General features: G+C 37.6%; 1 protein-coding gene across 12 annotated transcripts in view; it reads right to left on the bottom strand.

Annotated features, from left to right (window-relative positions):
* The window catches only part of MCF2L (MCF.2 cell line derived transforming sequence like), a 176,850-nt gene that overhangs the window by 22,396 nt on the left and 142,278 nt on the right, over window positions 1–12,176 (bottom strand). For all 12 annotated transcript variants that reach the window (XM_069970783.1, XM_069970786.1, XM_069970791.1 and 9 more), the window contains 16 exons: window positions 10,788–10,907; window positions 9,693–9,809; window positions 9,403–9,552; window positions 8,474–8,598; window positions 6,172–6,286; window positions 5,946–6,065; window positions 5,310–5,501; window positions 4,197–4,388; window positions 3,945–4,104; window positions 3,756–3,832; window positions 2,621–2,691; window positions 2,372–2,438; window positions 1,787–1,902; window positions 453–522; window positions 237–329; window positions 18–110 (listed from right to left, as the gene is read on the bottom strand). In XM_069970783.1, coding sequence (XP_069826884.1) covers window positions 18–110; window positions 237–329; window positions 453–522; window positions 1,787–1,902; window positions 2,372–2,438; window positions 2,621–2,691; window positions 3,756–3,832; window positions 3,945–4,104; window positions 4,197–4,388; window positions 5,310–5,501; window positions 5,946–6,065; window positions 6,172–6,286; window positions 8,474–8,598; window positions 9,403–9,552; window positions 9,693–9,809; window positions 10,788–10,907 — 1,878 coding nt within the window. The remainder of the gene's footprint in view (window positions 1–17; window positions 111–236; window positions 330–452; window positions 523–1,786; window positions 1,903–2,371; window positions 2,439–2,620; window positions 2,692–3,755; window positions 3,833–3,944; window positions 4,105–4,196; window positions 4,389–5,309; window positions 5,502–5,945; window positions 6,066–6,171; window positions 6,287–8,473; window positions 8,599–9,402; window positions 9,553–9,692; window positions 9,810–10,787; window positions 10,908–12,176) is intronic.

Raw genomic sequence — 12,176 nt, 5'->3', positions numbered from 1 at the left:
GCAATGACTAACGATACCTTTAAAAGCAATTGGTACTTTGTTATCCTCTGAACTGGTTTCAGTAGGTAGGAATCCAGGCTTAGCTTGTGATCCAGTTTCCTTTGACATTCCTACAAAATTCAGTATTTTAGTTAAACTGATCCATTAGATTACTTGCTGCATATATATATATATATATATATATATATATATATATATATATATATATATATATATACACAGTCTTACACAGTTACCTGAAAAAAGGCAGCATCAGAGCACTGGCGCCACAGACTCTCTGAGCGGGGCTTGTTCTGGCAGTACTTTTCATATATCTGGAAATCTTCCATCTAGGTTTGTTTGGAACCAACAACATAAATTCACTATTAAGTAATTCAGCCATAAACATAAGTGATCTACATATTCTGTCTTTGTTACATAGCAAGAAGTCTTTGTGTAACCATTATACATACCCTTTCTAGAAAACACCTCCCTACTAGCTCGGGAAAATCAATGTAGGTCTCCAACTCTCTTAAGAATATTCTAAAAAAAAACAACATAAACCCAAACATTTGATTAATAAACCTGTCACTTTTTACATATTAAAAGTATGTCATAAAATTGTATATCGCAAAAAAAAAAAAAAATCTATATCCTCTCAGATATGTCATTTATCTTCTGTTGCTGCTCTTAGGTTCTTCTCCATTCAGGAGACACCACATATATATTCATTTCTCCTTCATTTAAAATTTCTAGTGTGATTTTGGTCTGGATAACTGCTTATATTCTTGCAAAGATTTTTCCACTCTTATTACCACGGAAGAATCCCTACAACTATCACATCCCTTCTGCAAGGGTAATATCTCTTGCTGTCTTCCAGAAAACCCATGCGTGGGTTATAATGAAGCTTAAAGCGACTCTGTACCCACAATCTGACCCCCCAAACCACTTGTACCTTCAGATAGCTGCTTTTAATCCCAGATCTGTCCTGGGGTCCATTTGGCAGGGGATTCAGTTATTGTCATAAAAACAACTTTTAATCCGACAGTGCTGTATCTAACGGCCGGGGCTTACATTTGTATATGCATTAGACTGGCACACCCTCTCTGTCCTTCCATCCCACCCTCCTCATCATTAGGAATGCTCCAGGCAGATTGCTTCCTATTCCCCACCTGTGTGTATAATGAACATGGGCTGGATCGTTCATACACCTGTGCAAAGCTCAAACAGCAGTAAATGTTCCTGGATCATTCCTAATGATGAGGAGGGTGGGGAGGAAGGACGGAGAGGTGGTGCCAGCCTAATGCATATACAAATGTAAGCCCCGGCCGTTAGACACAGCGCTGCAGGATTAAAAGTTGTTTTTATGACAATAACTGCATCCCCTGCCGAACGGACCCCAGGACAGATCTTGGATTAAAAGCAGCTATCAGAAGGTACAAGTGGTTTGGGGTGGGGGGGCATAGTGTGGGTACAGAGTCGCTTTAATCCTTTTGGGAATATACTCTTCTGGGGGAAGGACCACTTTGCCTCCTTGTAGTGTTTGAAGTGTTTATTGTTCTTATGTAATTATATAGCTTTGTGGATACATGTATTGATTGTAAGCAAATGGTTGATGCTCCAGTTCCATATTCTTTTGCATTTTATGTACTAAGCCCAGTCCAATCAGTTGCTTCTCCCAGACAGTCTTACAAGAATGCAACATGTTTTCCTAACTTTACTTATATATAACCAGAAATGCAACAAACTTTTGTTTGGCCTTTATATTATAGCATCCTATGAAAAATTAGAGGCAAAAAAAAATCACCTGTTATGAAAGTGGTAAATTTCTTCCATGTTTCCAAACAACACATCCTTTTTGTTTAGAAGAACTGGAGTAAGGAGATGCATGGCTAAGGGATTCTCCATCTCGGCAGCATAACCCTACAGACATAAGAAGCCAAACATTAATTAACTACTGCATTGAGTGTAAGAAGGGAAGAGTCAGTGTACATCTGAAGATTAATAGTTGGCTCCAGAGACAAACACTACATACACTTTATGAGCGAGTTAGTGCTGTAAACACATTTTTTTTTTAAATGTTGTAGCTAAAGTATATTATATGCATATTATACTATTCTCAAATAAAATAAAAATACATTACAGACATTTACTTTAACTTTTCTTAAAGATTTTTTTGTATAAAGGCACATTTTTTGAAAATTTTGTGGAAATTCCTTACTGCAGTCCCTGGATCATTATCCAAAACACTGACAGTCAATAAAATTTCTAAGAAATACAAGATCTGGGTTTTATTAACTTCATTCATTGTATTATTGATATAATAATAGAATTATAGAGCATGACAAGGATAAGAACTCTTATAAGAATACTTTATTATAAAACATCATACCTCGAGCACAGATAGAAGCTCTTCCACATACACTCTTTCTGTCTCTAGGAGTTCGTTCATAACATGCCTTGAAACAAAAGAAAAAGTTACAAGATCTTTTTATTGGATTGTATAGCCCAGATAGAGTCCTCTAAACACCTTATAAGTATATAAACTAACAGATGTATTTAATACAAAACCAACATATGTAGTAGTTTAAAAAGGAGTGCACACAGTAAAAACCATCATACAACAGTATATGCTACGTACCTTCGTAGTACTGCTAAGTTTTCTTCATCTTCCATCATGGAAGAACTCCTAACTTGACCATCTACTTCAGTCTACAAGAAAAATACATGGCAATTTAATACAATTCTGCAAGAATAGGAGGCCCATCAAACACATTGAAGATGACCTGTCAACTGCCTTGACCTGTCCTTTATAATAAATACTTGCATTCACTATGAAACAACAAATGCATGGGATGTTTTTATCAACTGTGGAGAACTATACATTCTATTCTCTAAGGGCCCTATTCCACGGGACGATTATTGTTCGCATAATCGTTAACGATAAACGATCCATACAACCGCTATTGCGAAAGACCTAAAATCGTTCACCCATTTACATGAAACGATAATCGTTACTTATGATCGTTCTTGTGGTCGTCTTGTCGTCGCTATTGTGTTCGTCACTACTGTGAACGACTGAACAACGTCTTATTCAATGCGAACGATTTGCGAATGAGCAACAATAAAAATAGGTCCAGGTTTTATTAAACGATCAACGATTTCTCGTTCGGTCGGTAATCGTTAATTGCTATTCAACCAAACGATTATCGCTTCGATTTGAACGATTTGAATGATAATCGTCCCGTGGAATAGGGCCTTTTTTTTTTTTTTTTTTTTTTTTTTTGTAGAGTCCATCCGAACCCGAACGATCGGCATTTGATTAGCAGTGGCTGCTGAACTTGGATAAAGCTCTAAGGTTGTCTGGAAAACATGGATACAGCCAATGACTATATCCATGATTTCCACATAGCCTTAGGGCTTTATCCAACTTCAGCAGCCACCGCTAATCAAATGCCGAAAGTTCGGGTTCGGATCGACTCGAGCATGCTCCAGGTTCGCTTATCTCTAGCCCTTAGTTATTCCTCCTAGAAATTTATAACTACATTGTCAACTGGGTGTTTCCATTCCCCTATCCTCAAAGGAGTGTGCCTCTACATAGTCTGATAATGTTTGCACTTACTGGGCAGGGTCACGTTAGGAACAGACTACCTTGCTGTCATATATACCTAGATACTCAAAAAGAGAAACACCACACAGCAAGCTTCAGGGAAAATGCTCCAGAATTGTCTGAAGTGCTGACGAGATGAAGCTTTTTAAATCAAAATGTAACACACCTTGGCTCTTCGATAGTTCATTCTTCTGTGAAGAACATTTTCTGCACTACCTCGGTGTTCAGAGGCTCTCTGGAGAACTAGAGGGGGGGGGGGAACTATTGTCAATTACTTTGTTACACTATAGTATATCTTTTGCATATGTTAAAAGATAGGATAACGATCAAATGAATGAATGAAAGTAAAACTGACCTGGAGAAGAACTAGGGGACTTGGTATATGCTTCTGGCCTAGGAGCTACAGGCTGCACGGGCCGAGTTTGTTTGGCTGCCAGTTTCCGCAAGCTTCCTTTCCTCTTCTCAAACATCTCTTGCATACTCTGCTGCTTCTGGAACACTTTGTTGACATGTTCCTGTTGTGTAAAATAAAAAATAAATTTAGATTTATATCAGAATTTACAATTTCAAAGAAACTGCTCGAATAAATAAAATACCAAAAACTTGCCTGTAGTTCTGGAGTGAGAATCCCTTCATACTGGGTAAGAACACTTGACAAATCTTTAAGAGAGTTCTCTGTGCCACTTTCAAGGAACTTTTCAATCTCTTGCAGTGCAGATTCCGCTCCATCCTGAGACTGGAACTTATCCACAGGTTGAGAAGCCAACAGGAATATGCCCTCATCACACCACTCCATGGTCTAAAAAACATAGGTAAAATCATAAGGAAATACTACAAGTACTCTACATTTCCTAGTCATCCAAACACAGAGCTGAGGCAAATACAGGACTGTTCAGCTACTATTAGGTATTGCTTGCCTCTACTGTGATTGCAGCTACTCTACCTATGACACCAGTAGTTGATGCATATGGAACAGCAATGCCATTTTAATTTAGGCTACGATCACTCACAGCAAATCAAATACAGAAAAAATACAACCGTAAAATAGGTATAAAATACTGCCATATTTCCAATCTAATAATGTGCTACATTAAAGTATATGAAAAATAACACTTTGTAGACATATCATAAAAACTTTAAAGTAGCACTTTATTAGATTGAAAATATGGCTGTATTTTATACCTATTTTACTGTTGCATTTTACTGTGTGTGACTATAGCTGCAATTGGGAATTACAATTAACCATTGTTTTACAGATCTTGATAGTAACCATGTAGCAAAATAAAGAAAGCATTACAGGAACAATGAAGAAGAAATATAAGATATAGGCAATTATATAAACTAAATGGACAGATTAGCAAAAGGACAGTAAGGCTATATGCACACATAGTTCTGAATTAGTGTTAATTAGGGCTATTTTGCTGTGAATTAAAGAGTTTGCTGTAAAAAATCTCTAATGTGAACATAACCTAAATGCAATAGTTGGAAAGACAAAGGTGGGTAATATCAGGAATACAGATGGTAAGATTTGTGGAGGTGTCCTTCACAGCGAGAAAAAGGGGAGTAGACACCAAAAGACAGAAAATTGGTGCAAATAAAAATGTATAAATACGTTGTAAGCACACTAGCAATATCCTTACTGTCATTTAATAACTAGTTCTATAAGCTGCTATAGAAAATGTGCAAGGTAAAAAGCATATGATTGCCATTTATCACTAACCTTCTCCAGACGCCTGTGAAGTTCTAGAGACTTATGAAGCAGCTCCCGCCTTTCCTGGATATTACTACTGATGTCACCGCATAGATGATGAAGCTCATTGCACTTTGGGAGGATGGAGTCCACAGCATAGTGGTTATTTAAGATGAGATGGTCACCCTCCCTTGCTAAGACTTGTGCCATTTGTATATTTTCCTAATGAGAAAAGAGAATTCCTTTTTTTTACAGGCTGGAATAGCTGCAAGAGTATAAATACACAACAATATGTAAAATTGATTATGATTAAGCCTAAAATTTTATCAACCATATAAAAGGACAAATACTTTGGCAAGACAAAACTACGTACGGCATAATTATCCTGCACATATGGTTATAGTTTTATTTGGCTGTGTTTTTTCCATAACCATAGCAATAATGCTGCTATCTTTTATAAGAAATAGTTTTTTTTTGCTGCGGTTTTAGGAATATTGCCACAAGAAATGTAATGCAACTGTGCCACAGGAGAACAGCCTAAAGCGGGCATAAACAACAATAAAAGCATGTGCACACCCGGGAGGAGGCTGACTCCTCTGCTATGGCACACACTGCCTGTGCTGTAAGATGGCCAAATACAGGCACCATAATGGTGAGGAAGCTTACCTGTGCCCTTTCCTCAAATGTGCAAAGATCCTTTAATATGTGTTCCACATGGGAGCAGCTGTTCCCCACATCACTGAATGTTGATAACCTCTCATAAACACTGTCCAGGGTTGCCTTGATCTAAGTGTAAAAAATATTTAAAAAATTACACATACATTTTTACAAGGCCAACAGAGAATATATCGAAGATGTTTTTTTACCAATTTATTCAGATTATCTACCTCACCTCTCGAAATTTTGTCTCAAAATGTCGCAGTTGTAGGCACTGTTCAAGCTTTAGTTGATGCTTTGTCCAAAACTCATCAAAGGCTGTTTCTGTTTCATTTAGTTGATTAATAAGTCTACAGAAAGAGGAATACAAGACCTCTATAATGCAAGAATACACACAGAGCAAAATCACAAATGCCTCTAACATCAGCCAGTTTACCAAGTTGTAACTCTGTAAGGGGCCCTTACCAACTGTACACCATTTAGAATTCTTGTCTTATTTTATGGGGGACAGGGGCTTTGGTTCCCCTGTGATACAAAGTCATAAAAACACTATAGACAGAAATGCTGCATGCTCGGGTCTGCTAATCCAATGCTGCATGCTCAGATCTGCTAATTCAATGCCCAAGCATTCTCGAGTTGCGCTTATCTCTAGTAGAGTTCTTACATGAGTACAAATACATTTCTGAACACATTCCCCAGAATTAAACAGATGAAAAAGAAAACAGACTAAAAAAAAAAGAAAACCAAAAACACCAAACACCAAAATGGGTGGATTCAGGATTCCACAACTAGCTGCTGACGTTTGGTAATGTATCTGGTCTGTCATGTGACCATCTGATGACGTTCCTTTAATATCACTGATGTCATTTCCTTTTTGGACAGCTGTTAATGATCAGTGAAGTAACGTCTTATGATGTGGGGTGGTGAGTCATCATTTCTCTTGCTAATCAGTCACAGTGTTGTTGGCAATGATCAGTTAGATGTGATATGATTGGCTCATGTGTTGGCTTTGTTTGGGGTGGAGCCAAAGCATATTTATTGGTACCAACATATAAAAGGCAGCTAATAGTGAGGACCAGTGATTGCCTGTTTCTCCTGATGAAGTTGGTTAGGCAGTGAAATATGTAGAGGGGGGCTCTATCATTGTGATTTTATCAGCAATACATCCAGTGTGTTTATAATAAGCTAGGATTCTGAAGACATTGCTTGGCACTAATTATATTATACCTGTTAGGGAATTATTCACATCAATAATTAGCACTGGATGTATTGTGGTTTTAACAATTTTTTGCATCCATTGTTTTGTTATATTAAGACAATAATATATAAAGGTTACATTTTATGAAAAGAGGGTAGGGTTTGATTAAAAGGGGTATTGTACCCCGGGCCTTTTTGGCTTGTGGGTTTAGTAAATACCACTTCCTGTAGGACATACAGCAGCTGATAAGTACTGGAAGACTTGAGATTTTAAAATAGAAGTAAATTACAAATATAAATATAACTTTCTTAAACCAGTTGATTTTGAAGAAAAAGATTTTCGTTGGAGTACCCCTTTAATTAACTTTTCTAACCCATCCACCACAATAAGGACCCTGACATTAAACGGACTCAACTCTCTTGAGCCTTAAGACTACAAAATGTACCCTGTTATTCAGGATTCCATTTTCATGTATGGTAAATATACCAATAATGCACTTCTAAGTGGCTAAACACAAGGGGTGACTAGATGTGTAAATGCTCATCTTCTTAATAGCAGAAGCTACCCCCCCCCTTACACTTACACACAACCAGTAACTAATCCTCTATTCACACTACCATCATGGCTTGAGTCATAAATGGAAAACATAATTCCCTGTGGAAGCTGTTATACAATGGACACTATTGATGTTCAGTGGACCCCAAAACTTCTGATGGGGTCCACCAAGTTCTTTTATTTTGATAGGAAAAAAGCATTTAAAAAGCATGACAGCCTTCCCAATGTGTAACCTTAACCTAAATACTTTTCATGCTGCCCCCCACGTTTAAATGAGGGCTGTGCTCCAAATACGGCCCCGAGAATATTGAGCCTGATATTATTTTAAGCTAAAGCCTGGGTTTTAAAATACCAAGATCTAGCCCTTACCTTTAGCAAGCAACTAAAGGCGTGCCATAATACGTATGTTCTTAACACTGAAAAAGGTTAAACCATTTAAGTGAATGTTTTAATTTTCATACAGTACTATACAAAATGCCTCTTTAAATAGTAGACCTTAACTACAGGCCCCTAAAGATCACAGCCCCATCATATGGTTCTTGCTCAAGTAAGGAAGCTATGGGGAAACCTAATTCACTTGCTGTACAACAGGGGGGCAAAAATAGGTAGGATTAGAGAAATATGGTTGATTACTTCCAAACATGGAGTTTACTAATCTTGTACTTTCACAGCAGAGGAACTCTTCTTAGCATCACACCATACAATGACATCTATACAAAGAGTGTCACAATAACGTCATGCATAAAAACATAATGAGTGTATATACAAATCTGAATGTCCACACCTTTCTACTGTAGTTTGGTTATCCTGTTGGTCCTGGTTCATCCTATATTCAGGGTCCTCTCGAAGAGGCTGTCTGATCCGTTCCAAGATATCATGTCCCTGCTTTAATGCTAACCCCAGATCATCCTGCATCAAATAAACATGACCATCTATTGAATTAATACAAGTCATATGGCCTTAGAAAGGAGTATTGTCAAGGTTCAGCAAAGACTTGCAAAGACTTTAAAGAGTATCTGTCAATAAAAACATCTTTTGACACGTCATCAGACATGTCAAAAGTTATTGATCACAGCAGTCTTGTGGCAGCCGCTATGGAAATACAATCAGAGAGAATGACACGGCCGCCATGCTCTTTCCCCAGCTGTATCTCCTGATCACAGCTGATCTCATCAGAACTTTTGGCATGCCTGATGACACGTCAAAAGGTATTTTGTATGACAGGTACTTTTAAATATATATATTTAGAAATATAAATTTGTTATATGTTGCTGGAGCCACTATAAAAACAAAACAAAGAAAGGCATACTCACCTACCTAGGTGCCCTGCAGCTCCCCTTGTGACATCATCTGGTCCCCCTCTAATCACTCTCCTTCCTACTTCAGAGACAGACTTGTCTCATCAGTGATGGCATACTTAGCCAATCTCTGATTGAGATGAGACATCACTGCAGCCAGTGAGCTGCTATTGACCTAAGTAGGTGAGTATACCTTTTTTTTAATAGTGGGTCCCAGCAAGATATAAAGATTTTACATGCCCAGTACATACCTGTTAGACCACCAAACTTATTTCTATATTTTATAGAAATTTATAGAAATAAGAGCAAAGATTTTACTTGTAACATATTACTCCATCTTCTAGGGACACCTGACTTGTGAAAACTTTTACATGTTGTTACAAACATAATTATAGAATGTATCAAATATACTCGCCTTCATTTTATCTTTCTTTTCTGTGTGCACAGCTAAGAGAGAACTGGTGGTAGTCACATCATTGGGCAACTCTGTCTCAGCTAATTCTGTCCCAAAGGACTGTAGGGTCTGTGCTGTCTGCTTCACCATCAGGGCAAAGCTTTCTATAGCCTATGGGAACAAAGACATGGTAAATGTCAATGCAAGAATATATGATTCAGAAAACACTAAATACTACACCAAAATATCCCGCAATGTGTACAACAGTAGCTGCATGTAGTCCCAGAAAAAGAAATGTTATAAGGACTCACTGTGCGATGTAAGAGCCAGTTTTTATGACAATAATCCAATGTGCCACCAAGGTCTTGTGTCAGCTGTGACTTGTCAATATAGTTCTGTAATTCTGCTGCTGAATTCAGCATTATGATCTGCATACACAAGGGAAATACACTTTTTAAAAGAATGTTGGTGTGTCATACATAAATGGGTTTTTTACCTTCTGCAAACTCCAAATTCACAGTTGGTGCTTATAAGGTAAAGTATATGTGTCTTACATGTGTCTCTGTGTACTATACAACCATCTGCTAGGAGACTAATTTGTAACAGACAGGAACATACTGAGCATCCATGTACTCTAAAGGAGGAGTAAGGCAAAGCTGTGCCAAAGAAAAGGTATGTAAATCCTTAAACAGTGCATAGCCATCTGATGAGAAATAATATGGTATTGCTGTTGACGTTAACTGGACTTCTCTCAAGTTTTCTTTTACCACTTGGCTAATATATGTGCACACCCCATTACATAGATGGGTTTCCCATGTCAGCTACACCTATTATAACAATTGCTTCAAATGAAGCATGCAACAATTTCTACAAAAATATTACAATTAAGCCAGAGTTTTCCAACATGGCCCTGTCATAGGCTGTCATCCTTGCAAATCATGTTTGGCCAACTGTAAAATATACATAAGGAACCACCAATCGAATTCAAAGATTCAGAATAATGATATCAGCTGCTACCTATGTCGGAACACAATTCACTATACTGAAAGTGGTAGTCTAATTTTTATAGTGAATGCCCAGGGCACATTCCAGATCCTGTATGGATACTCTGCAAGAAGTCTATGCTTCCAAAGACATATAAAGTCTTATCACTTATTTATTACATACTTAATAATAAAACTATGCATTATTTCACTACTATTCTGGGACCTTCTTCAGACATAATAAAAAACCCAGCACCCTGTGTTTTCTACTTCATAATGGCGCTCAAAAGAGTGTATAAAACATACTATGCTTGATGGAGATCACAGAACAGCCTATGATGATATAATTGGGCAAATAAAATATAAGGGCAAAAAGGCTTTAAAAATGTTTAACTACATGGTTCTCCTGTACTTGTCACTTACCGGTACCTTCATTTTAAAGTCATCTTTGTTGAATTTGAATGCAATGTCTGACAAGGTTCGCTGTAATAATCCTGAGGGCCGCAAAAGAATAACAAGCTGCAGGTTCCCTGGGAATGATGCCTACAAGAAACAAGATGAACCCTGAATACAGGAATAAAATAACATAAAACATAATGCATGATGTAATGCTTTCCACTGCCCTATTTGCTTTTCACGAAGTCACGTGATGTGACGATACGCGTAGGGTCTGAAGTCCGGAGCCCTATTCCAGAGTCCTGGGTGATATACTATGCAATAGATATTTTTTCAGCTATTGACGCTCTGAATTTAGGGTGCCACAGCACATGGTCACTTTTTGGATAGGTTGATGAATTTTTTCACTGATTATTATACTTAGTATTTATTTATTCATGTATTTATAAGAGCACGTGCACTTTAGTAGATATTCACTATAAGTGTCAATGTCTGAGACATATTTGGTTATACAATATACAGGATCTGGAGCCAATATTGTTTTTCGGGCTGCGGTGGGAGCGACATATATATTTTCATGCGTGTTCCCAGTTATGGTTCACCTTTATTGGGTTTTTAGGTGTTTTTAAGTGTTTGTCCATTTGCTTTGTTTGTCATTGTATTTTTTGATAATAAAGATGCTGAGATATTGATTCATTTGTCATACGTTTGTGGGTGCGCCATATACTGGGCCTATATATAGTATGTTTTATTTGCTTTTCATGTCATCTATTCACTAGTAGTGTTGAACGGACCTGTCAAATTGTTTGGGTTAGGCAACATTTTTCTAACCCGATCATTCGGCATTTGATTTCCCACGGCTGCAGAAGTTGGATGCCCCTCTAGTGTTGCCCAAAGGCTGTATCCATGTTTTCCAGTACTCCCTAGAGTGGCATCCAACTTCTGCAGCCCTGTGGAATCAAATGGCAAGCGTTCAAGTTTGGAATATGTTGCCTAACCCAAACAATTTGACAAATCTATTCAACACTAGTAGTAAATAGATCAGTAGATGACGGAGAATCATATGCAGAGCGTTCAGGTTTGGAGAGCGTTGCTGAACCTGAACTGTTTGAATGGTCTGCGCAACACTATTCACTACTATCTGAATGCAAGTCTTAAAAGAACCCAGTGGGAATTTCAACCTTGCAGAAATTTACAGTATAATACAAGTGGAGGGAGCTTTTGTTTGTTTTTTTAGCTCCATTCACATCTACTACAAAAAAAAATCTGCATGGAGATCAGGGATTGCTATGTTTTTTCAAATATATAATATCATGGCATGGATTTCAACTTGTCACCGGAACAATGAATCAGATATGCTGGAGTCTAACACGTTAAGTAAATCCTTCCTATATCCAACATGGGCCATTGGAGGAA

Source organism: Dendropsophus ebraccatus, chromosome 5 (genome assembly GCF_027789765.1).
Source record: "Dendropsophus ebraccatus isolate aDenEbr1 chromosome 5, aDenEbr1.pat, whole genome shotgun sequence".
Taxonomy (NCBI): domain Eukaryota; kingdom Metazoa; phylum Chordata; class Amphibia; order Anura; family Hylidae; genus Dendropsophus; species Dendropsophus ebraccatus.
Note: the sequence above shows the minus strand (reverse complement) of the source record. Positions and strands in the feature narration are given on the sequence as shown.